Source organism: Aplysia californica, unplaced genomic scaffold, assembly GCF_000002075.1.
Source record: "Aplysia californica isolate F4 #8 unplaced genomic scaffold, AplCal3.0 scaffold00594, whole genome shotgun sequence".
Lineage (NCBI taxonomy): Eukaryota > Metazoa > Mollusca > Gastropoda > Aplysiida > Aplysiidae > Aplysia > Aplysia californica.
In genome coordinates this window covers 423,883-450,438 of record NW_004797864.1, presented here as the reverse complement: position 1 = coordinate 450,438, position 26,556 = coordinate 423,883, and the positions used below count along the sequence as shown (strand labels likewise).

Sequence of the window (26,556 nt, the reverse complement as noted above, 5' to 3'; positions counted from 1 at the left end):
AGAGAGAGAGAGAGAGAGAGAGAGAGAGAGAGAGAAAGAGAGTCTTTGTGAAAGTTTATGGTGCTTTTAAACACAACATAGGCTCTATGATAGCACTTCTTAAGTTTGTCATTAATGTTGTTGTTACATTTTCAATGTTTATTTACTAAGTGGGGGAGTGCTATCACACCAGGTGGTATCCTATTGGGCAATGATGCAACAGGCCTTGGTTTGATGAGGAACATGTTTTAAATTTGAGTTGTTTGGGAAGACCAAAGTCCACCTGGGAATGAGATCTGTAGGCGGTTGAGGCACAGCTTGCTTGAGGTAGAGAGGATTACCCATGACAGAGACACGTGGAGAGCTTTATTTCTTGGTGGCATATGGTACCCAATACCGGGGTGAAAGAGGCAGAGAGAGAGATCCACTTGGCTTGATACTTTTAGAAGTGGGTATTAAACTGGGAGGTTCTGGTTGCATTGGTTGTCTAGTTAAATAAATTATACAAGTAAGGTTACAGTGCCCATAATTATAAGCTTGCAAGTTCAGAGTTTTGACGCTCAACTCAGGCTGATGTTGTGTCCTTCGAAAAGGCACTTTACACACATTTTTCCATTTGGCTGCGTCCTGTCAGAGATTGATGATAAATTCATGGGTTATGCATCTTTAATAACTTCATGGTGTTGCAAGGGGCATTTAACCCATACAATTTTGTGCATTTTGGAAGTTCTGTGTGTAGAAAAGTGTTCTGTATTGAAATATGTGTTAAACTCATACACTAACCAATAACTCAGCAAGCATGTACGTGTGTAAACTCCCTGCCCACAGACGGGCATGCTGGACGAGGTGATGATGTCAGCCATACAGCTCAACCGTGTGGACTTTGTGGAGCTCTTCCTGGACAATGGGGTCAGCCTCAAGGACTTCCTGTCCATCAAACGTCTCATCATGCTCTACAATGAGGTCAGTCCCATGACTGGGGTTTCCTAAATAAGTCATTTTTCTCAGAGTTCATATTTATGAATATTGTAAACATGTCTGTTTCTTAAATTTGTTTGTTTTGAGTACTCAATGTAACTGGGTATTGTTTCATGTAATAAAGATCCCATTACTGAGACATTTTCACCTTTGCTGAATTCATAAGGTTGGCTTAGGTAGGGACACAGTTGAATCAAGTTGAATTTAGTCATATTGTGCTAAAATAGTAGCTTTCGCCCTATCTTATCCGTGAAGGAAAATGTGGCTGGCCCTGATTCAGTCCTATGAATCCAATTTGCAGTTTAATGCACTTGATTTGATTGTGACCTTAGAAATAAAAAGCTTTTGTGTTTTAAGGGCACAAGTCAAATCTTTCATGTTGTACCAAAATGGTATCTTTTGCCCCATCCATAAAGGGGAATCTGAGTGGTCTAATTAAACCAATGAATCTAATTTGCAGTTTGCACTGGGTATAAGCGAACAGGAGCATGCGGGAGAAGTATTGTGGAAATTATCGTACTATTCGTTGGCTGGGGTTGTGCTTAGGTGGTTAGGCCTAAGGTTTGCTCTCAACTTTTACCAAAGATGCGCAAGATTATTGAAATTTATGAAGGTCTATTTTTACAAAATTTACAAAACTTGTAACGGTCCCATTTAATGGTTACTTTCAAAGAGAATCCCTGCATTCTTTATGGACAAAAAATTCTACTGAGCTCTAAATCGACCCACTTTGCTCATTGTCTTTGCACTGTGATCAGTGGGTTCGAATCCCGTCAGGGGCCCGACGTTGTGTCCTTGGGAAAGGCACTTTACACGAATTTTCTTCACTTCACCCAGGTGGGAATGGGTACCCGGCTATAGATGGCGAAAGATCTTGGCAGTTTGTTAGTGTTTGAGCGCTTAATCAGCTGCTTGCACTGTATGCTTCCTGGGAAGCTGAGAATGTTTCGGAGTGTTCTGTGGTCTTCTGGGGTAATAATATAGTGTAAAGCGCATAGAGCCTGCTGTTGAGTGGGGATATGCGCTATACAAATGCTATTTATTATTATTATTATTAAGTGTTGACTTTGAAGGACAATGTGGAGCAGCCTGCTTCCTGAACATTATGAATTAGTTATGTTTGTGAAGGTGTAAAGAATATAATTTTTAAAATGTTTTATAGCACACTCTCACAACTTCAGAAAGTCATGTGAGTGCTTTTTAAAACAATATTTACAGGGAAACAGGGAATTGAGAATATTTCTCTTGTGATCTCTTCAGATTCCGCGCAACAGTCTTCTGTACACCTTGCTAACCAGGGTCAAGGGAAAAATGGTGAGTGTTTGTTTACAACTAAAGGTCCAGTCCTCCTTCAAGGTCTTGTAACCTTTTGGATATACATGGATGAGATAAAGCTGAAAACAGCAGATGGCCAGTTTAATTTTTTTTTCTCTCTATTTTTAGGTTTGTGTGATTTTTTAAAATTTGGAAATTAGTTCTTTGGTTATTCTTTTACATAGCCCGTCCTCGTCCTATTCCAGCCTCACCTCCCCCCCCTTTAGCTCCTCCTCTGCCCCCATATGAGTCACATTCCACCTGTCCCCTTGCCAGTTTTGTAGCAGGCTATCCGTAGAGTAAAACTTCAGTCAGCATTTTTTCGTATTTATCTTTATCGTGGGATTTTTTGCCTGGAATCCTGGGCTGACCTCTGAGAATATCTGCAGAGTGACCGGAGAGCATGCAAGTAACTCTGTTGATACCTTGCAACTGCAATGTTGATGACTCTGGTTTAACACCCTTTTCGAATGTTCTTGACTTGAACGTTTGAAAGGTTTAGAGAATCTCTAATAAGGCTAGGTCCTGTCAGAAAAATAAGTAAATGTACAGGTCTGGTGACATAACCTGACAGCAGTTTGAGGGGCATCATGGTCAAGTGACATCTTAGAATAAACTGATCACTTTAATAAATCTCATTTCAGTTGTTGTAGTTTCTACTCTAGAATTACATGCTTTGAGGTTAAATCAGCATGTCACCTGCTTTGTTTTCGTGTTTTGAGCATAATTAGGTTGCCAGTTTTTCACTTCTTATCACATGTTATCCCTTTTTTTTCCCTTTAAAAATTTCTTCCTGTTAGGATGGAGGGGAAGAAGTAAGTCACTGCATGTTAGTGTACATGTTATGGAGTAAACTCCTAGCTATGTCAGTCACTTAAATTTTGTTAGTGTTTTTGTTGTAAATCCAGATCCATCCCTCTTGGATGTTCACTTTGTGTTCTATAAAAACAGTCTGTAAATTGTGTCTAATAATGCCATTCCTCAAACACCCCCCCCCCCCACTTTTTTCTCCGTTTTTGCTTTTTCTATTTTTTCATGTTGCTTTTTGTTGGCTACAAAGTGAGTAAAAAGTCTTGTTCACGCGACCGCAGAGGACTAGGTCCACTATTGATCCCCTTCTCTGGGCCACAAGAAGTTCATTTAGTATGCCGTAACTGTTAGATTGCCAGTTTGGTTTTAGACCACAATCTCCCCTTTGAGATCACAATAGTGTGAGGCTGCTAATGCGGACACAGGTAACAGCTCACCTCCTAAATGATATAAATTTGGTCGATGGGGGCATAAAACAGCTACAATCCCTATACAGACCACAGTAGAAATCCCAGCAGAAGGAACATACTGATTTGTTTCACCGATGTTGCAGCTAGCTGTATGCATTACATGAAAATATCTTTTGTCTCATACTTTACAAAAATCCTGCCTGTCCTACGTGAGACATACGTTTAACCAGCGATTTACCTCTTACACAACCTTGCTTTGAAGGTAGAGTTAGACTATTTCATCTTTTATTGGTTTTCAGAAATGTATATTTCAAATGATGAAAACGGCTTTATACTCACAATTTTATTTTCATGTTTGAAAATGCTTCAGCGTTTGCTTGCACTTTAGGGGTTTTTGCATTCTAAATGTCATAGAATTCTTTGCAACTGGATCTTGAGATTTTTTCAGTGGCGTGTGTAAGTATGGGTTCGGTTCAATCGCAGAAGTCAACTTATAAATGTCACTAAAGCCTGCGGTAGGAGATGTATTGTTCCGTCTGTTCTCTTGTATTGAAACAGCTGTTGATGACCATCTGTTTTAGTCTGCAGAGCCTAAGTACTTACACGTGCATAGGAATGTTATGAGGATTGGTATTATTGAAATAGATTAAATGATTAAATTACGTATTTCTTTATTTCCAATACTATAGTATACCAGTGTCTCTGGCATAGTGGTAATGATCATTCCCATGTGTTGGTACTGAAATAAAGAACTCAATTCCCACTGGAACATTTATTTGTTTGAATTTCTCTGTCCTTCTGCTGAGATGCCTTATACTATCCAGCCAGAGTTGGCAGTCCCCCTCTTGAATGTTCTAATTTGCATTGATACGGAGTGTAAAGCATTTACAAATGATGCGCTTTTATGAACACTCGTGGGCTGAGAAGAACAATGTTCTGCTTGTTCTTTTTTCAATGGTATGTAGGAAACTGAAACTCTTTTTTAACATCATATGTCCTCAACCCATGGTAGAGCCCATATTCTAATATAGCATGGTATAGACAAAGATATATAAGATTTTTTGAGTTTTGAGATAAGAATACAGCAGCTCACGTATACAGTTGTCCACTCTCTCAAGTTATTCTCGTTGCCTGGTATTATGTTACTTTGTTTAAAAGCCAACTTCAGCTACATGATTTAATGAAAAATATTTCCATGAACAGACTACTCATGCTTCGTGAAAAGGAACTGTTGTAAATGTCCAGATGTTACCTATTATACTTTTTCCTATCAACTTTCTACCCTCTATATATCATAATTATCACTAGATGTCTTTGTAAAAATTCTTTTGTAAAGTTATCATTAGATCTATTTGTTTTCTTGAACAAACGTGTTTAAAGAGTTGACAAACCTATACAGTGACCGGTGACCAATGTTTTCTTGAATGAGGGCAAATTGCAAGATACCATGCAGTGTTGGCGTCACGTGAGAGTTTTTGTTCTGGATATTGTATTTGATTTCTCATCTTTAACATACTATTTTACCATTAGCCCCTTTTAAAGTTAATTTCCAACATTGCTTCTGAACATTTTTCAGTATTTCTTAATATTTTATTTTGTTTAGTGTTAGCATTGTACTAATGTGATAGCTTCCAAATATCAGAGTTATTAAAAAAATTCTTTTTTGCTGAATGCAAGCACGTCTGGTTCTTTGCCTTGTGTAAATTTTAAAAAGAAATGTTTGATTTTATGCATACTAATTTGCTCTGACTCTATCTCGCATTTTGCCTAATGCTTAATTTAATGCAATAATTGTTTATGCAATGATTTTCAAAGAATGCATTAGCATTCTGAGCACTATGACGATTATAATAGTGACGTATAATTAATAATTGGTCCAGTAGTGTTCTTGATTTAAGTTTGGAATAATTTCTTTTGCCTTTTATTGGGCAATGATGGACAGAGACAGACAAGTTAACTGATAGATCGCGGGTGGAGAGCCAGGTTTGTGGGAGTGAGATATGGGGGTATGGTTGGAGAGAAAATGATGAATTTTTGTTTAGTGACATTTGTATAAATGTTAGCAGGTAAAAAACAGATTGATGTTTTCTGTGGAAGCTGTACTGTGACTGAACCATTTGTAAGCTAAAGATATATAATAGATATACTTGAGGATGTACGTTGTATTTGTTTGTGTTATGGATTTGTTGGTAATGGACTCCTTGAAGTGAGAGAGTTGTCAGTGAATGTAGGGGAAAGAAAGATGGTATGTCAGTGTTGGTGTAATAACTTTCTAATTTCAGTATTTCTCTTAATTCTGTAGCTAAGCGTTTGCATCCCTTAACACTTTGCAGTCACTTAGCGCAATAATGCGCTGCTGAAAATTATCCGTTCCGGTAACCTGGTGCACCAGGCCCGAGAAGTCCGTTACAGTCACCCTCCTGGCTGGATGATCACATTATACTGTTGGCAGTGTGACTGCAAAGTATTAATTTTTTTAAAAACTTTTGAGGTGGGGGGAGGTAAGCTTTGTCAGATTTCTCTGTTTTTTTTTACATTACATTTGTGAGCCATCGTGGTGAAATCTGGCGCTCGTCAAAATAATGAAATCAAAGAAATTAGTGTTTTTCTCACCATTGGGCAACACCTTTTTTACCCATATGAATACATTTTTCTGTGTGGATTTTACTGAAAATCATTTTTTTAAGGCACAAAAAATGTCAATTTTCAGTTTCCAAGGACTCTCAATTTATGGAAATTACCACACTTTGGCAGCCATTTTCTCACTAATTTCACCTCTGAAACCAGACAACCCTGACCTCCTTCAATCGCAAATATTTCAACTTCTATTCGACATAGATAGATTTTTTTTTTCACCAAAAGCAAGGCAAATAAACAGCCTTTAAGATGATACCAATAATCCCATAAAATTGACGAGCACTTGATTCCCCCCCCCCATTTGCCACACATTTTAAGTTAACGTTTTGTTCATTTGAATGGTTTATGCAGTACAAATATTATAATTTCAAAGTACTTATTCAAAGAGATGATTGTCATAAATCCTTCAAAGGTTTTACATTATGTGGCTACTTCTAAAAATGGCAGTTTTATGCCCTTAATGTGCTGAAAAAAGTTGAAAAATTTAAGAGATAAATGTATTCTTGTACTATTTAGTTTACTTTCAGTTTTTGCCATGCTGTGAACACATAAGATAATATGTGTCGAGACGTGTTGGAATCAGGCGCTCGTCAATTTTTGGGCATGTGGAGTTATTCACCTGAAAGCTGATTTATTTGCCTAGCTTCCAATGAAATAATGATCCATCTATCTTGAATAGAACTCAAGATATTTGTGACTGATGTATGTGAGGTCCCCTGGTTTCAGCGGTGAAATTAGTGAGAAAATGGCCGCCAAAGTTAGTTTAGTCCTATAGCTAAAGAATCCTTGGAAACAGAAAAGTGACATATTTTGTGCCTTTAATCCATGTTTTTCTGTAAAATTCACATGGAAATCTGTTTTTGTTTAGGCATAAAAGAAGTTGAGCCAAAAAATAAAAATTCGATAAAAATTTCCAAACTTGCAAAAAAATACCTGTTTTTCTGATTAATGTGTTTTGACGAGCGCCTGATTTCCCCACGCTGCTTCACATATATACAATGGCTAATGTTCATTGTAAAATATGCCTTAAAAAAGAAGATTTTTAATAGATCCCTGTGTGGTTTGATGTAAACTATTCTTTTACATACAAAAATTCATAGATGGACAAAGAATGAGTTATTGCAGGAGTGGTGAAGAGAAAAGGCCAGGACTGTAAAGGTCTTTTGAGAGCACTGTTGTAGAGAAATGAGTGACATACCTTGATTTGTTATGTCTGTTTCAGATCTGTTACTTTAAGAAGATAATTAGTAATCAAAAACATTTGTGCAATGTCTGCATTTCTGGGTCCCCAGCGACAGCTCATATCCATCGCCGACGTCGGCCACCTCATCCAAGAACTCCTGGGGGACTTTTACCAGCCTCACTATCTAACTGACCAGCGACTACGGGACATAGACACGGACGCCCTGTTTGGCCTGACCAGCAAAAAGACGGGGATAAAGAGAGGGATCACCATGGCACAGCTGGTGACTTCCTCAGCAGCTACTGGATCTTACATAGGTGATTGTGATAGATCCGTGTGTCAGTTAATGATGGAAGCTATGGTATTTTGCCCTGACTGTGTAACTGGAAGAAATAGGTCAACACTTTTTTTTTTGCTCTAAAGTCGTTGCCAAGGTCAATCTGCAAGTCCTAAAAAAGAATCAGGTGTCTGTATGCTTATTAAATGGAATAGAAATACTGAGGGCTCACTTTTGTATTTTTCCTCATCAAGCAGATCCAAAAAAGGTGGATTTTTTGTCTAGCGATTTTGAAAAGAATATTTTTTTGTTTTTTGAGCAATTTTCAGTAGACCCTATTTTTGTTTTATGAGCAATTGTTAAGAATTTTTTTTCATTTAGTCTGTTACTGGTTAAAGAATGCAAGTTCTCAAAAAATGACCAACAGTGTAGATGTGATCTGAGAATTTTTACCTTAGTATTTCTCTGAACTCTGTGCAGGACGATAAGCTTGGGTCTCCTGAATTTGATTTTTTTTTTTTCTTAAGTGGTCCAGTTTCATTTTTTATTTGTATTTTGGGCACTACATTTTGAAGAAATACTTTTTTAAATGTATGTGTTGAAGTTGAACAACAGGAACCAGGGCATCAATCAGAGGATCACAGTGGCTGAATTGGTCTCTTCCATTGTGGACACTGGATTTTTACCTAGTTTTTTGTTGATTTTTTTTCCATTTTTTTGTGAGCCTGTTTTCAATACTTGTCTTGCCCGAATTATTTTGTTTTATAAGAGTTTTACAGCTCTTGCAACACAATAAAGTCATAAAAGTGTCGAAGTTTGAGTTGGTTAGTTTTGTACATAGGATTGATGTCCTCCTTGCTCTGTCCCCAAAAGTACTGATGGAGTGACACAATGCACTCAAATGTCAGCTGCTGTCAGCTAAGTCAATGTTGACGTGTCCTAGCTGCAGGAAAGAGCTAATGGAGTTTTATGTTTTGTGGTATCTCAGTTATATGTGAGGCAGCGTGGTGGAATCAGGCTCTTGTCAATTTTTGGACATATAGATTTATTGGTATCATCTTAAAGCTTGTTCACTTGTCTTTATTTGGATGCAAAAAATATCCATTTATCTTGAATACAAGTCAAGATATTTGCGAAAGAAGAAGGTGGGGGGTGACTTGTTTTCAGAAGTAAAATTAGTGAGAAAATGGCCGCCAAAGATTAGTTATTTCTTTAGCTTAAGAGGCCGTGGTAACTGAAAATGTACCTTTTTTGTGCCTTTAATGAATGTTTTTCAGAAAAATTCACGCAGAAATGAATTCTTTAATGGACATGAAAGGCGTTGAGCCAAAAAAACAAAAATTTGATAAAAATTCACAAACCTGCAGAAAAATGCAAGTTTTTTTCACTTTGATTACTTTGACGAGAGCTTGATGCCACCACGCTGCCTCACATATTGAATCACTCCCAACTTATCAACTTTCTCTCCTCCATAGACCCGTCCCAGGGCTCCGATAACATTGACTTCTCTCGACCTGCTCAGGAGCTCTTCATCTGGGCTGTGCTGATGAACCACCGCCGGTTATCCAAAGTTTTCTGGAGAGAGGGAAAGGTCACTATCGTTACTTACATGTTGTTTCTTTATCTCGTCCTGATTTGCAGATATATATTGCTTTTCTTTATTCTTCTACACAACTTAACCTATACTTTATTACCCTTTTATCACTGTGACCGCCTTAGGCGATATAAATCTGCAGATGTCATGGTGACAGGGCTGTGTAATATTGTTGTTTTTTTACATTTGTTTTCTTTCAGTTTTGCATGTTGCTTGATATGGATATATTACAACATAAGCTGCAAGTCGGACATTACTCTCCTCAATAAGGATCAAACATAAAACTAAACTCTTCACAAACAAGACAGTTTACAAGCTGTGCCTGTTACTTAAAGCGCAAAGAAATGATGATATTTGATCACATGAATTGAGTTGATATTTTATATATGTTTTTCACATAATTTTGTTAACATCTTTGCTGCTTCTTAGTGAATGGTCAAACCACCCAGCAAGCCCAACATTGATTTTCTAACTCTGATGTAACTTTTCATTGTAAATTTTGTATTTGATTCAACACTTACTGTTTGTCCCCAATGTTCAGTAGCTGATGTGCTATGGTTCAAATCCTCTTTCCACAATTAACTGTGCGGGAACTCCTTCGTGGAGTGGACTTGTTTTATTGCCTTATTTTTATTTTTCCCATGTATATTCGGAGGGGCTGATTTTTTTGTTGAAATCTGAACATTTAGATTTTTGAAACAGTTACTTCTTACTCTCTTCGCGTATGTTGTCTTGCACTTTGTTTAGAGATAATCTTGTCTTGACATTAGATGTATTTGACACTATGATCCTAAGTACCAGTGTGTGCATTTTCACGAGCCTCAAAAGTTCAAGATTTTTTGTTCAAAGTAAGATGGCAAATCTGAGTTCTGTAAGACTCTTCAAAAGCAATGCCTCAAATTTATATACCATGTCATATAAGACCAAGCCAAGTTTATATAGTATCTTGGGAAATTCCTCAAGCAACACAAGTTCCAGGTGCCAGGATTCAAACCAGGGTCATCCACCTGATGCTAAGAATACTGATGGTGTACCATTAGTTTGAATCAGTTGCTTATGACTACCTCAGAAATACAAAGTTCTATCTGCTCAGTTCCTAGTTTTGAGAAATTTGACGTAAAAGAGTTTCACAACATGTAAAGCTTTTTCAAAATCAATTCTTTGAATACCTTGATAACAGCTCTATATAATCTTACGATTTTGATAGAGCAGATAGGACATTTGGTTTCTGACCTTATAGTCTTAGTAACTGAAAACGGCCAGAAATGTCAGATAAAACTTTGTAATTCTAAGGTAGCGTTACATTGTAACATATTCTTGTCTTCTTCAGGAAGCGACAGCAGCTGCTCTGTTTGCCAGCAGTATTTGCAAGTCCATGCGGAGGTACACGTTTGATGCAGAACTTGGGAGACAGTTGGAAGCTACCTCGGAGTAAGTGTTTACTTTGTTGTGTTTTGAGATTTTTGGTGGTTGGTTGACGGGCATAGCACCATCAATGTTCTCTTTGTAATAAAAAAACAACAACCCAATATGACTCCTTTGTTTTTTCCTTCTGTCAGAGACTACGCCCAGCTGGCGGTGGGTGTGATCAACACGTGTTACGGCATGGATGAGCGGCGGACCCATGAGCTCCTCATAAGGGACATGCCCCACTGGGGCTGCTCCACCTGTGTGCTGCTGGCCGCTCAGTCGGACAACAAGCCGTTCATCTCACAGACCGCCTGCCAGTCGCTCCTCAACTCCATCTGGATGGGCAAAATAGCCCACGATAATAGTCTGCTTTGGGTGAGGGTGAATGAAAGAGGATAATAAGTCATTTTTCATTCTTTAATTTTTTTTATGTTGTTATTATTATTATTTATTATTCAAAAATTAATTTCCTTTCTATGAAAAGTTCTGAAAAAAAAAAGAGTTTTCCTAAATTCAGGGGTGTACATTCTACGAATTTTGTAACTTAATGTGTTATTTAAATATCTGAGTTTTCATAAATTCCTTTGCAAAAATATTGTAGATTTACTATGATTGAGAGTGCTATGCTTGAATTTTTAAAAGTCTATCAGGATACATTTTTCTTATTTATTTGTGAGATGTTCTGACAAAATGAGTTACTTTTCACAATCCACAAATGGAGATATTGGCCAAAAATCGACGCTAAGGTCAAATTTGTAGAATTTCTCATGATGTCGTATCCTTTAACTATAACATCCCTTGTATTATTTAATTATACTTACAAACTGTGAAAACCTTACCTGTAAGAGTGATGTATCTCTTTCAATTAGGCTTGAATCCGAGAAGTTAATCATTTTGTCAGCACACTTAACTTTTACTTCCGAAGAGTTTCCTCAATCTGTCCAGTTTTATTAAAATAAATTGTCTTTAGTTTATAATCAGAGCATAGCAATCTAAACTGTCTCTTGCTTTCTTTGAAAATGTAATGTCCTGACACTGCACGTCCTCACTACCTCCACGCCTAGCTGTGTATTCATTAATGGGTGCTTGCATTTCCAAGTCAAATTTCCAAAGGTGTCAATAACAATGGAATTTTTATTTTATTACCTCAGTTTATTTATCTTGTTTTTATCTCCAGATCATCTCCAGCATTCTCCTGTTCCCTCTGGTTCAGTTTGGCATCAGATTCAAGGAAGACGACCAGCCGAAACAGGTGGAAATCCAGGGTACCTCCCTGAGTGAGGAAAACGGCAACACTACTTCTGTGAGTGGATATCCTCTTGATCAAAACGCAATAACCAAAGTCGATTTTTGTTGTTATGAGAAAACTTTGAAAAATATACAGCTTACTTAGTCAGCCTCTTGATGTTGGCAAATGTAAAAAATGTCTCTGTTTAGAACCAATGTCTAGAAACCTCTTGTGTTATGACTGTGTCAATGATTATAATGTTGGCTTGCCCTTTCCTTTTGCCTCAATGCCTTTCTCCACCTCTCTCGCCTTAATGTTGTAGTTCTACATTAGTTTAACAATCCTCTTAGGGGTTAAGCCATTCTAAACTATTATTTCTGTATTTTCTCCTCCTTATCCCTCCAGCACTCTAAATTTCTGGGTCTGCTCATTTTCTTTTTTCCATGATTGTGAGAACATTTTTCTCCATTATTTTTTTCTCTTATCAGTTTTAATATTTTGTCTACAACAATGTGTTCTCATATTATAGTGATGTGTGTTTATGTACTGCTATCTCCAGTTTAATAGTAATAGTCACTGATTGTATGTTAGGAGTGTTTTAAAGGGTGTTTACCGAATTTGTCAGATGTAATGTTCTTGTGTTAAGATTTCTCTACAAAACTTTTTCGTGATTTTCGGTGTTTCAGAAAGAGAAGCCACGGCTGGCACGGAGGGACACAAATATCAAACCGGCCTTGTCCAGGGAACCCACCACATTCCAGCTGTGAGTACAGGCTCATTGTGAATGTCATACATGTTTTACACTCCCATTGACACTGTTTAGATCATTAACTCTTTCTCTTTGGATATATATTCCCCGTTTTTGTGCAACCTATTTTTGGATCGGCAAGATGTGTTTTCACACCTCAAACTATTGCAAATTGAAGAGACATGAAAAAGATGAAACATGTGCATGTGAAGGATTATGAAAAGTGAAACTGGAAACACGAGACTAGTAAGAACACCACATGGAACTGCTGTGCGTAAATAAAAGGCTCTTCCAGTCTCCCTGTCAGAGCAAGCCCGGGCTGAGTGTGATACAGCATTCTGGTTGATAGATGAAGTTACGTGATGAACTGATGTCTCCTAATGGCTATCAAACTGATGTTTTCTTCGTACAAATGCAAACTGTATTGATAGTACAGGCCCTTCCACGTCCTGTTTGATCTGATATTGTGAGTGTGAAGGACAGCAAATCTTTTTTGTTTTCAAATTTAAAAAAAAAATCGGACTTATTTGAATATAATTATTTGGGGGGTTAGGGTGGATACATTGTCCCAGCAGAAAGATTAAGATACTCTGCAGAAATTTGCCCCACCTGGGAACGGTACTTGGGTCTCCTGTGTGTGAAAGCCACCAAGCACCTAACCATTACACCAGTAATGCCTGTCTGCTGAATATTGTGTGGTCGTTTTGTTTCGTGTCTGTGTAGAACAAACCAGGTGCAAAATTTCTGCATCAGTTGAAAAAAGTGTTTCCCTTTGTTTTCTTTCTTCTCTCTATTTTAGAGAATATGTTGTCAAGATAAATTATGTACTTTTTGTCTCTTTCTGCTGAAAGCTAATTCTAGTAGCTAATGTATATGTTTCTTTGTGTCTGTGTCACCCAGAGACGTCCAAGCCTCCGAGTCAACTCCCCCGAAGAAAGGATACAGCATCCTCGACAAACATTTCATGTTCTACAGGTCTCCAGTGGTCAGGTTTAGCGTCAATGTGGTGAGTGGAGCCAGACTCTAATTCAGGCATAGTTTCTTCTTCTTCATCTTCAGTTCCTCCTCCTCTTTTACTAAATCTGAAAAGACATCGACGATCATGGTTCACCATTCATTTCTTTGCTTGGATGCTCTCACAAAATGCATGATGTTGAAAAACTGTCTCTGCTTGATTAGATTATTAATGTTTTGAGGGTATGTATCTAGCTTGCTTTTATTAAACCATTTCTGAAGGGGCAGAAGGTTACTTTGTGATACTGGAATAGTGAAAGTAGACCTATAACATTCATTTTTTATCTCAAATGAGGTTTTTAACCTTTTTTCCTACTGGATAACAACAACAATAACAACAACAGCAGCAACCTTTTTTTCTCTCTACATTTATTTTCCAACATCTGTTTCAGATTGCCTACATCGTCTTCTTGCTGCTGTACGCCTATATCCTGGTGGTGCAACTGACGCGAGAGTTCCACGTTGTGGAGGGCATTCTCATTGGATGGGTGTTCGCCATTTTTGTGGAGGAAATTCGACAGGTAATACCCAGTGCCTGTTGCAAGATAGATTCGGTTTGGTTCAGTTTAGTCATCTGGGCTAGCCAGATTCTCCTCCATGGAGGGAGAAAAGCTACCATCATGGCACAACCCAAATGAAACCGACAATGACCTACAATAACAAACGGGTTTGTTTTCAAGGCCATGAGTCTAGCAATCAATTTGAGGAAGGAGTCTATTTATAATGTGCTTTGAAGCCGCTAGAAACCGAACCGAACTGAACAGTTCTGGAAACTTTATTTGTGAGGCATCGTGGGTAAGTCAAACACTTGTCAAAATAATGAAATTGAAAAAAACAGCATTTTTCTTCTGGCTTGGCAATTTTTATCAAATTTTTGTTTTCTTCTCAACGCACATCTTATGTCCATTTAGACACAAATTCCTGTTAGGATTTTACCGAAATTCTTCGATAAAAGGCACATAAATGTAAATTTACTGTTTCCATGGACTCTCCAGCTTTGGAAGTTACCAAGCTTTGGCGGCCATATTCTCAATAATTTTACATCTGAAACCTGGTCATCTTCACCTCCTTCAATCCAAAATATCTCCACTTCAATTAAAGATAGATGGGTAATTTTTTTTTTCCATTGAAAACAAGACAAATGAACAAGCTTTAAGATGGTACCATTAACTCAATATGCCCAAAAATTGACGAGCCCCTGATTCCACCATGTCGTGGCACCTTTGTTAAATGAGTGTTTTATGTAATGTTGGCCAATGGATTTAAACCCTAAATAATCACTTTCTTACTTATATCTTGCTCACATAATCTTATAGCTGTTTATAGTCACGTTTGTTACATTATTTTTTTCTCTGCTTTTCAGCTAACATCCCAGTATGCACACACAGTCCAGTCGAAGATTATATCGTACATCCACGACCGTTGGAACGTTCTGGATGTGGTCACCATCCTCCTGTTCATCCTGGGGATGGTGTTCCGCTTCATTGAGAACGACGACTTTATGGACGCGGCCAGAGTGATTCTCAGCATCAACTTTATCACGTTTTTCTTCCGAGTCCTTCACATTTTCTCCGTCAGTAAGCAGCTGGGACCCAAAGTGGTTATGATAACCAGAATGGTCCAAGACTTGCTGTGGTTTGTGGTCATCCTCCTGGTATTCATCGTGTCCTACGCCATTGCCTCAGAGGCCGTCTTATATCCCAACTCAGAGCTCAACTGGAAGCTTCTCTTCTTCCTACCCCGCAAAGCCTACTGGCACGTCTACGGAGAGCTGCTACTTGAGGACATTGAAGGTATGCTTTTTTTGTTGGCACTATTCTGGCGTAAGCTGACAAAATGCCTATTTTTTAAATTCACTGCAGTTTCGAGATACAGATGGTTTTTGTCTGCATAACCACTGAAAAAAAGTATTCTATCAAAATTTGAATTCTAATTTATTAAAAAACTAGACAGTTTCTCTTTGATTTTTCCTGCTCGTACGGTAACTGATCAGGCTTTCGAGTTAGCAAATAAACAAAATCTGGTGCCAAAAATTGTAAAAGGCACTTTGTCAGCTTACGGCAATGTTGTCTTTGTTTTCTTTGCTGTTTAAAAAAAATTTTGTTTGCAGATGTTGTTGTTGTTCTGGCACATCTACTAGGTATTTATGTTGGATGACATTGAAGGTGTTGTTTTATTCTTGTTGCTGTTGTCATTTTTCTAGTTTTGCGGTTGATGTACTTGTCATTTTTATGTTAACTTTGTTTCCATTGTTACAGTTTCTCTGTTATTGTTGCAATGTTTATTGCTTTTGTTGTTGTTGTTGATGAGCCCCTGATTTCAATATTATGCCGCACAGTGACATTGTTGTTGTTGTTGCCTTTGATGTGTGTTTGTAGGTGTGTGTGTGTGTGTGTGTGTGTGTGTGTGTGTCTGTGTTTGTGTGTGTGTGTCTGTGTTTGTGTGTGTGTGTTTGGTTGCATGTGTGTGTGTGTGTTTTTATATGTGTATGTGTGTGTAAGTGTGCATGTCTGTGTGTATGTTTCTGTGTGTGTGTGTGTGTTGCTCATGTTTGGGTCAGGGGGAGGGGGGGGGGGGTGAAGCAATATAGGATGCCACTGGATGCTACTACTACAGCCATACGATTATAGGGCTACCATTTCAATGTGAACATCTAACCAATCTTGCCTAATAGTTTTACTTTGCTATGATCACAATTCTAATTTCATCTCTACTCAGTAATGCTATCACAGTCACAACTGTCAATGTTTCTATGTCAGAGATTTTCTTGTGTACACGTAGCCATTTTAAACTAGTTTTCTCAAAATAAAGAATTTGGACAGGTAGTCACCCCTAGTTCTCACTGAAATTTATCAAAAATAGTATAGCAGTAACACATATTATGTGTGTGTTGAACAATGGTCTATCTCCAAAATGTCAAATACATGATTCATTTCTTTTTTTCACCTCTTTTGTGATTTTTTTGGTCTCAAGGAGAGAGCTCCTGTACCAACGACCCGGCACTGTACAACAATTACACAGAACTGAGGTGTCCGTCCACCGTGGGACGCTACTTTGTGCCAATCCTCATGGGCTGCTACATCCTGCTGACCAATGTCCTTCTGCTCAATCTGCTCATTGCCATGTTCAGGTGGGTGAGAGTCGGAGGCTGTTTGGTGGCCAGCAGATCAGATGTCATCATCATTGCCTTTCTCACCCTGCACCAGGGTATAGGCCACGAACAAACGCTCCACCTTTCTCTATCCTGGGCTAGCCTCTTGATGTTATTCCATGTCTTCCCGCTTTTCTGTACATTAATTTCTGTGATAGATCAGATGTCCTAAACCCAACATTTTTAGAGTTTTCTTTTCGTGTTTTTTTTCAATTTCCTACTCTGTGGTATTTTTTGCTTGTTCTCGAGAAATATTTTACCCATAACATACCATGTTATAGCTGAATAGAACTTGTTTTCCTGGTTTTATCATTAACATTTTCAGGGTCAACTATAAATGGTAATTCTGTTTACTGAGGTACTTCAACGCTGTGGTGTGTCTGTTTTGTGTTTCTTTAATGGCACCTGAAAGACTTGAGTTCAGATCCAGGATTAGGAAATTTATTTTATCGTGTTTCTCGGTCTTTCTGACGATATGCTGCCTCCCACTCATTCTGGGCTGAACCTGACGGCTGAGGTCAAAGCTGGCAGGCCACTTCTTAAAAGACTTAACTCTTTTCTCGCAATTTGCTGCACACTGTCCCACCAGTCTTTATATTATGTATAAGTCATAAGTGATAAAATAATTGCGCTTGGTAAGAGTTTTCTCACTTGAGCCTGAGCTATTTTTCACCCAGCAACCATTGCAGCCTGACAGTTTTGGGGTATACTGAACCGTTGACCACAAAAAGACTGAAAGCTATCATAATTTTATAATGCAGCAAAAGAAAGAAAGCAATGCTCTCTCAGAAAAAGAATACTGCATCTACTTTGTCTGAATCTTTTTTTATTTTATCAATATTTTGAAATGGCAATGTCTGGGGTTGTGCAGCTTTTTTTTTTGCGCCCAATTGGTAGCTTGTAACCGAAAAACTGTGCAGATACTGATTGATAAAGCGCATCCCGTAAATGCACAGGATTAGACCACAGGCGTCTCGTGAATACATGGAAATAGGCTCAAGTGAGTTAACTGTATCAATATGGATGCTAAGACATTGACGGTCTGTGATTTTGTGTCCCCAGCTACACATTCCAGTCCATCCAGGAGAACACAGACATGCACTGGTGCTTCCTACGCTTCAACCTGGTCTACGAGTACACGCAGCGACCAGCTTTGCCCCCACCCTTCATCATCTTCTCCCATGTTTACATTTTCTGGCGCTACGCCTGTTGCCGTCGTGGCCAAAGAATCCATCCTTTCGATGAGTTCCGTGAGTATTCGCTGTTTTGTGCTACCCCGTTTATGTTTGACCGATCCGTGACTGTCTTTTTTATTTAAGCAGTAACTTTCTTCCAAGCTGCTGTCTCAGTGTAAGTGTGAACGGTTGGCAGGTGCTCCTTCTTTCTGTCAAGCATCTTTCCTCCTGTCTTTCCTCTTTCTTGTATTTGTATGTTGCTACTTTGCGACACGTCTACTCTTCGACACTTATATAACCTGTTTATGTTGGAAGTCTCTTAAAACTATTACTAGAACTGAAAATCTTGGTGTAAGTGTCTCTGATGTACAAAAATACACCTTTGTTTTCTTGTTTTTGTTCAGTTTCCTAAAAAACTGAATCAATATACAAATTGTCATATCTTTATATATATTTAGACCATCAGTATCTTAAGCAGCCACTGACAGAACAGTCGGCTTAAAGGTGTCGTCAATATCGAAAATACTCAAGATTAAAATGCACATTGCTATATTTCAGGTTGTTTCCATTGATATAATAATAATTTTGTTTTATTTCTTAACCAATGAAAATAGTCATTTCTTCTCTTAATCAAAATCACATCTTTCTGATTTCATTTTTATGATTATTTTCCTGAGTTAATCCAGTTACATGTAATGGTAACAAAACTGTCTGAAATGGGAGAGGGATTCACCAATGTAGTGTTCAGCACTGAACAAGTTCATCTTACACGCAGGCAAAGAATTCAGCAGCAAGCTAGAGGAGAAGCAGCTGATCCAGTGGGAGAATGTCATTGCTGACAATTACCTCAGCGTCACCGAGAAGAGTGAGGCCAATAGTGTCTCTGGAAGAGTGAAGAGTTCCCTGGAAAGGTAGTGTATTCCCTGTCTATTGTGTGTTTGAGAGTTGAGTCAGTTTTAGGTTGTTTTTGGTCTTTCTAGGAAAAAACATCGAATCATCAATATGTCTTTTTTCTTCCTCCCCTGAAATTGAATTAGCCTTTCTAGTGATACGACAGTTAGACAGTTGAAAGAAATAAAAGAATTAAGAAAAAAAGGAAACCTTCCTTGGAACACCTTCTAACTACCTAGAATATCAGACACTGTCATAACTCAATAATTGACATTGTCGTTTTTGTTGGTTTGACGAAACTTGAAAAAACTTTATGACTTAAACAAAAATAAAAATGTCACAGTAATATTGGATTTTTAGTTTATGACACAAATTTGTTATATTGAAGATATGCAGCAAGTAACAGACACTTTTACCGTACCAATAACAGGAAACCTGACCCCCCCCCCCCAGGGAATTATGGTATGAGCATGATTTATTTTCATAATAATAAAAACAATAAAAACATCAACAACAGTGATAATAATAATAATAGTAATAGTGATGATACTGATAATAATAATAATAATAGTAATAATAATAATAATAATAATAATAATAATAATAATAATAATAATAATAACAACGATGATCACTTCAACAGTGCCCACTCCCAGATGGCCATAGGTGCTGTACAATAGAATAATTTAAATCAACGTTTTATGCGTACTAGCCCTTTCAACGCACGACAATTCTTACAAATGCATATATAATACACTTATAATCTAAGGAAGAACACATGCACAAAATTACAATCTTTGTGATGACTGATCACACTCGTTGGAAAAAGAATCAAACTAATTAGTAAAATGGGATTTGAATAAAAATAAGTTTTTAGACCAAATTTAAATGTGGTCAAAGTAAGCGCTTCTCTTAAATACATCCTTCAGACTGGAGACCATTCTGTCTGTGATTGAGGGTGGTTGGCGGGTGCTCTGGTGTGGTTACCTCCTTCTTTCCTATCAAACATCTGCTCTTATCTCTCCTCCTTCTTTTTTATGTTTGTTACTCTCTTGTAACATCTCTTGTCTCTAATCTTCAGCACTTTTATGACCTTTTTCTGTTGCAAGTGATGCAAAACTCTTTACAAAAACCCCCCCAAACTCTCTTGTAACATCTTTTGTCTCTAATCTTCAGCACTTTTATGACCTTTTTCTGTTGCAAGTGCCGTAAAATATTTATGCAAACAAGCAAATGACTGTGATGAGTGGTTTTGTCATCTCTCAGACTGGAGACTATCTTGGCCAAGGTGGACGAGCTACAGGAGAGTCACGGCGCTGTGGGCCAGGGTCCCCAAGGGCTGCCAGCTGATGGTTTCTCCGTGCAGATCCCTCCCATGTTGCAGAAACGATTGGACAGTGTCGAGAAACAGGTCAGCTTTCTCTTCTTCTTCTTCTTCTTCTTCGTTCATCTCTAAATGTGTCACGTTACGGTGAAATCAGGCGCTCGTTAACTTTTGGCGTGTGGAGTCATTGGTATCATCTTAAAACTTGTTTATTTGTCTTGCTTTTAATGGAAAAAAACGTCCATTTATTTTGAATACAAATTGAGATATTTGCGATTGAAGGAGGTGGGGTTTATTTGGTTTCAGAGGTAAAACTAGGGAGAAAATGGCTGCCAAAGTTTGGTTATTTTCATAGCTTGAGAGTTCACGGAAACTGAAAATTTACATTTTCTGTGCCTCTTATCAATGTTTTTCAGTATAATCCTCACAAAAATATGTTCTTAGATGGTGTTGAGCCTAAAATCAAAATCCGATAAAAAAAAAATTGCCAAACCGGAAGGAAAATGCCAGTTTCTTCAATTTCATTATTTTGACAAGCGCCCGATTTCACAACGCTGCCTCACGAATTGCTTTCCTATCAGCCATCTGTCGTCCTTATCACTCCTCTTTTTTTTGTGTTTGCTATTCTCTTATAACACCTTTAATCTTCGGCATTTATGTCACCTTATTGTGTTGCAAGTGCCCTAAAACTTTTACTAAACTAAACTGAATGGACATCATTGTCTTTTTTATTGGGGTAATATCATTCACATGAAAGAAATGAACCATACTCTTTTTACAGTTCTTAGAGATGAATATTTTCACCCCTCTAAAAGAGGAACAGGATAAGATGAGGAGGAAACAAATATTATATATTTCTTTTTTGTTTACTGACCTTGCCAAGTCATTGAGCTTTAAAAAAATGTATGATTATAGTGCATATAATCGCTTTTAAGCACAAGGGGGCTATCCCGAAAAATGCTCTTTTGAGAAAATTGAAGATAAAGTTTTTGCCCCTTGTTCAGTTTCTTTAAAAGGCAAGGAGAGTTTTCTCTGCAACCAAAAAAATATACACACCAATGAAACCAAACGTATCCTATAGGTAGGAAAATGCCCACTTTTGGTGTAGGTCCAGATTTCTGGTAACCCCCTAAATCTCATTTTGCCCGCTTGTCCTTGTTGTTGTTTTCAAATCCCTTTAGCTGCGAGCATTTCGCTCTTGGCAGCGACCGCTTGTCCTTAAAAGCAACCGTATTTTGAACATTTGGAATCGCTTTAATTAAAAATGTTATTTATTTTATGACCCTTGTGGAAACACTCTTAGCTCCCTTGCACACAGGTCTGGCAAAGGAGAGATAGGGGAAAATTTTTTTTTTTTCTGGTAGGTATTTTACGGTGCTCTCAACTGCATAAGGTCATATGAGTGCACTGGACACATTAAATATTTTCATTTGGTAGGAAATTTTGAATTTTTTGCGGGTAGCAGCCGGAGCCTACTCTTATCGATTTTGGACTACCAAGAGATCTTTAACGCATGCAACTTGCGCACTGGACCTCCGAGATTTTTCGCCCTTGTCCGAGAAGGCTAGATGTTAGATCTTACCTACCGTAAGATCAGTGGTGTGCTGAAAGACAGCGGTAGGAAGGAGCCAAGGAGTAGCAGTAGAAAGGCTGCAAAAGAGTAAGGAGCCCAGAGGAGGGGGCAAAGGAGGTGTGGGGGTGGGGGTAGAAAGTGGAGATGAAAGCAGACAACAGAACATTGTTTGAGAGCAGGAAAGGACGTGAAAGGAGAAATTTTTAGGAAAGAAAATTTTCTGCTGCTGTAGTAGTAGTAGTAGCAGTAGAAGAAGAGGAAAGAAGAACAACAACAAGATCAAAAAGGAAAAAAAATTAACAGATGTTGCAGGAGTCATGTTTCATGTTATGTGTATATCATCTTTGTCTGATATCATCTTTCTATGATTTTGTCTATCCCGATCACTTTCTTGTTTCCTTAGCTTGTTTTGACCACCCAGGCCCTGGACTGGATCATGAAGTCCCTACAGGAGAACAACATGGCCACTAAGACTGCCAAGCCTCTCATGCCTGACCTGGAGAAGGAGAAAAAAGAAGGTGCGTCGACAGTGGCGAAAGTCATGTTTTTGTTTTCTTCATTTATTATGACCTGCTTAACCTCACTTTCTACCATGTGCATGCAATTCATTTCTTAAAGAGTTAAATTCCCTCACAGAACTAAACGACTGTTAAATAACTAAAAGCCATACATGTAATATCTGTGATTTGGCCTTTGTGTATAAATAGATCACACTTGAAAGAAAATGACAACATTGCAATACATTAGAAAGACATTTGAACAATTACATGAAAGTATACATATTCGAGACCTCCCAAGATAGAAGACATTTTTTTTTATCTGTCTCTTTCAAGAGAAGCTTTTTAGATTTGTTGTTGTTGTTTTTTAAAAATAATTTCTCTTCTTCCATGCGAATGTTTGTGTTATGATAATGTTTAGGAATACTTTTACTAGTTTCTTTTCTTCCAACTTTTTTATAGTAGCCATCAGCTTTGTTCAATTTCTTCTTTAATTAACTCTACTGATACTAATGGGGTCTCTGAAAGGTGTCCTGTATTTAGACCATGGAATAGCCAAGGTATGAAGAGACTGACTGCAGTACAAATGCAAAGAGAGACTCTGAAAAGAAATATCTTTGGGAAAGAAAATTAGGATTCTCTTTATAAGTTGCTTTTAAATATTGCAATGAAAAGTTTGACAAAATGTTCATAAATTCATCATAAGAACACATTGTTGTTTAATCAGTAAGATTTCATTATCTTAAGTCAAGATTGGATAATTTAAGCTTCCTGTATGATTAAAGGCTCATGTAGATCTAAAACCTGCTCATATCATCAGCAAGGTTAACATTTATGAGCTTCAAAATATCCTTAATTTTTTTCATTTAAAAAAAGGCCCAGATTATTAAGAATTTCACAAAAGTGTAGCTTACATGTCCTTTCGTTCAGCAAATTATTAGAACGCGTGGAAAGACAGCGAGCATAATCCTGTTGTCACATGAAGAAAAATACACACACATAAGGCCTTCCAGGACGAAACATGACATTCGTACATTCACTCGAACAGCTTGGCGACTTTCCCTGAACTCTCACTCATGAACTCACGTACCACACATAACAACACACGTACTACACATAACAACACACAAGGTTAGTCGCCACAAAGGATAGATACAATGACCAATCTCTCTGTGCTCATTAATATTTAAATGTTCTTCTTGGTATTTTCTGTCCTCATCTTCCCTCACAACTGCTTGAGCAGAAGGTACACTTTGTTTTGTTCATTCTTCTTTATTCCTGTGACAGTGTCATGTTTGTCCTGTTGCTCTTCATCGTGTGCTCGTCCCCAGCTTTATGTCTGATGTTGCTTGCTTGTTCTTTTGCTTATCTGCAGTTAAAGTTACTGTCGGGTTTAAGTTGTCTGATAACGGCTGCTCAATATAAGATACATATTTGAACAGTTTTGACAACAAATGCCATTTTTGAAGTTTGGTCGAAACCAGTACCGTAATAAATATTATGTGGCAAGTTGAAACAAATGACAGAATTAACTTAGTTTTTGAACAACAAGATTTTTGCCTATTTAGAGCAGCTTTTAAGTGATGCTTTTTTTAACAAACTGTTATAGAAGCAGTCTACCCATCTTGACAAATTACTTCAATTATCATCTGTGTGTCATGTTGGTGGTTCGTTCCATTCTGAAGTATTCTGAATCGTAAAATTATGCTTCGACATTGTGAATGTTTAAAGTATCCTTTTTATTAAATTAGCAAAGAGAAGTTGTTTTATGCGATGATGCTGGAAAAAGTAACTATTCGGAGAAGAACAAATTTTAGAAGATAATTAAATCTTCACGTTGAAACTTGCTGATGTGCACAGTTTTCCAAGGTCATTCAAACTGTTGGTATCTTTACCCTTATAAAGGCAGTTGACAAAAACTAGCTGGTATCGAGTTCTGAGTGAATACAATCTGAGTGTCATGTTGTGTAAACATATGACTGGAAACTGCATCGTGAAGAATATTGCTTGTTATTCATGAAGAAATACCATAGTGTTTTGTTAAAAGTTGTTGGCAAAGTCTGTAGAAGTAGTGATGCTTTTTGTGTGAATCCTTTCAAAGCTGTTCACAACTGTCGGTAGACCAGCTAGAGATTTTTTTGTTTCACATTACTGAATGTGCCATGTGCCCTTTGCCAAGATAAGATAAGAATTCTATCCATATTGCTTTTTTTCTATGCTCTGGTTATATAGATTCTAGCTGTTTTGTTGGTTTTCAGAGTTACAGAGGAGTAAGTGATAAACAATGATTCTGTTCTCTGTGTATCTCTCAAAGTATATTTTGATTGTGAACTTCCTAATCTGACTATATCTTGAGTGTGTAGCATTGTCCATATACCTGAGGGAACTTTTATTTTTCTCTGAAAAAGATTTTTAATCTTGGTGCAGGAAATTAATTTTCTTTTAGGAAGTTTTGTTCATTTTGTGAGGTTGCTCATATCTCAGGCTGTGTACCTTTTACGTCCTCTTATGTCTCATAAAGTTCTGAATTAATCCGGTCTCTTATGATCATTTTCTTATGGTTATCTTCTCATTCTTTACTGTCTCAGGCTAAATATCTCCATAGAAATAAAAATAGCAAGTTTGATACTTTTTTGTGTATTTTAGGTGTTAAGGCTTTTTTGGAATCAAATTTTAATTTTTTTAAAGGGGTGGGGGGTGGGGGTTTGTAGGGTTCATTTTCCTTTTTTATTTGTACAGTTTCCAATACTTTAGTCTAATATATTTTTCCCCAGTCGTACAATCAGACACACATTAAAAGTGTTATAAGTACTGTAAAGCCCTACCCAAAGTTTTTTTGTTGTTTTTTTTTTCCTCCTAGGCACTTGATTGTCCACGTAATGCATATTGTGTATGTTATATTCTCTATATTATATACTGATTAGTTTCTCTTCTGCTACCACACAATGCTTGTGGGCCTCTACGCTATCTGTTTAGCCTCTCTTTCTCTTTCTCTCTTTCTCTCTTTCTCTCTCTCTCTTCTTCTCTCTTTCTCTCTCTCTCTCACTAATGATGATAATATACTAAATTTTTTTGAAAGGTTTAGTTGACAATATTTATTCAGTTTATCTCACTCTCTCTGTTTCTAAAACTGCACCTGCCTTCCTGTTTCTTTTTCTGTGCCACGGAATAAAATAATTTTTATGCTCCCCTTCCCCCCAAAAATATGTTCAAAGGTTGGTGTGCGCCCTTTTAAGTTTATATACAGACAATGCAAAAAGGAATTTGTTTTCTAGAGTGGGTCGTTAATTGGTGCTCTGATGTTCTCCACTCATTCTTCTTGTTTCCAATGTTACTTCTGTCCGAATCTGTTTCCATGCAATAGTATTTGTGGCCGTTGTCATTGTGATATTTCGTAAACTTTGTCTCAACTCAAGTATTTTTCGGGTGTTTTTTGACAGCTCCAATTTTCTGCTCCGTAGGTCTGGACTGAAAAAGCAAAGAATCTAAAAAAGGTTCAGATGTTCAGGCGTGTCATGTCATTCTTCTTTGTTATTTTCTTGGCTGTAAAGTGTCTAAAGAGTTGAATGCAGTGAAAGTATATAATATTAATAGCTGTTTCAGTAGTTCCAACTTTTTCGACTGTGTTTAGATTTGCAGCTATTTTATACTTTTCGCCTCAAGATATGTCTTGTGATGTCATTGACCTTTTCTAGGTCTTTTTTATTTTGCTGCTTTGGTTGGATTTTTTTCTTGCTTTAATTCTTTGGTGTAGTTTTTATCGAACTATACCTGTCGTCGTTTGCTTTATGCAGCTATGGGGTGGATTACTTTTTATATTAAAAGTGGTTGGAGGGTGCAACTAGTAAGTCCTGTTTCTTTGCTCTCCCTTTGTATTCTTTATCCTCAGCACTAAATGAACGTTATTGTTAATGTGTCCATTCCAAGAAACAAAATCCAAGTTGTAAGTTTCTTCGTAAATAGCTTCTAGTCTTGTGCCATGTACCGCTTCTGGCCAAGGACTCAAAATTCTTCACAATAACTTTCTTGGTCTCAGCGTTCTTTCATTTTCAGTCTCAGTCCCTCAAAGGACATAGGGGCCTACACACTTTGGCTACTTCTGTCTAGCAGTCACAGAAGGCCATAGGTGTAAAAGGGACAGTCTAAAGTTCCCCCCTCCCCCATTATATTTATGTCTTTATTAAAATAAGGTCAGCCTTTTTATATGTTCTCTATTCGATTTTGGTCGGAGTGTAGTGTACATTATGACCTACTTGTATTTTGCACACTAGTGGTGAATGAGGTCAACATCTCTGCTGCACTACCCTCCCCCCCTCCAATGGTCATGTCTTAAAAACCATAAATATGCTCCCCCCTCCCCCCC

General features: G+C 37.6%; 1 protein-coding gene across 3 annotated transcripts in view; it reads left to right on the top strand.

The window, feature by feature from the left end:
- LOC101858128 (transient receptor potential cation channel subfamily M member-like 2) overlaps positions 1-26,556 on the top strand; it is a 65,403-nt gene that overhangs the window by 28,928 nt on the left and 9,919 nt on the right. The window contains exons 12-29 of one of the 3 annotated variants that reach the window (XM_035972155.1): positions 808-942; positions 2,218-2,271; positions 3,072-3,086; positions 7,421-7,628; positions 9,064-9,179; positions 10,513-10,613; positions 10,742-10,967; positions 11,770-11,895; positions 12,507-12,583; positions 13,469-13,574; positions 13,975-14,103; positions 14,946-15,375; positions 16,556-16,712; positions 17,796-17,983; positions 18,684-18,819; positions 20,066-20,210; positions 22,100-22,214; positions 23,437-23,439. In XM_035972155.1, coding sequence (XP_035828048.1) covers positions 808-942; positions 2,218-2,271; positions 3,072-3,086; positions 7,421-7,628; positions 9,064-9,179; positions 10,513-10,613; positions 10,742-10,967; positions 11,770-11,895; positions 12,507-12,583; positions 13,469-13,574; positions 13,975-14,103; positions 14,946-15,375; positions 16,556-16,712; positions 17,796-17,983; positions 18,684-18,819; positions 20,066-20,210; positions 22,100-22,214; positions 23,437-23,439 — 2,467 coding nt within the window. The remainder of the gene's footprint in view (positions 1-807; positions 943-2,217; positions 2,272-3,071; positions 3,087-7,420; positions 7,629-9,063; positions 9,180-10,512; positions 10,614-10,741; positions 10,968-11,769; positions 11,896-12,506; positions 12,584-13,468; positions 13,575-13,974; positions 14,104-14,945; positions 15,376-16,555; positions 16,713-17,795; positions 17,984-18,683; positions 18,820-20,065; positions 20,211-22,099; positions 22,215-23,436; positions 23,440-26,556) is intronic. The other 2 variants (XM_013087495.2, XM_035972156.1) reach the window with 2 other exon arrangements.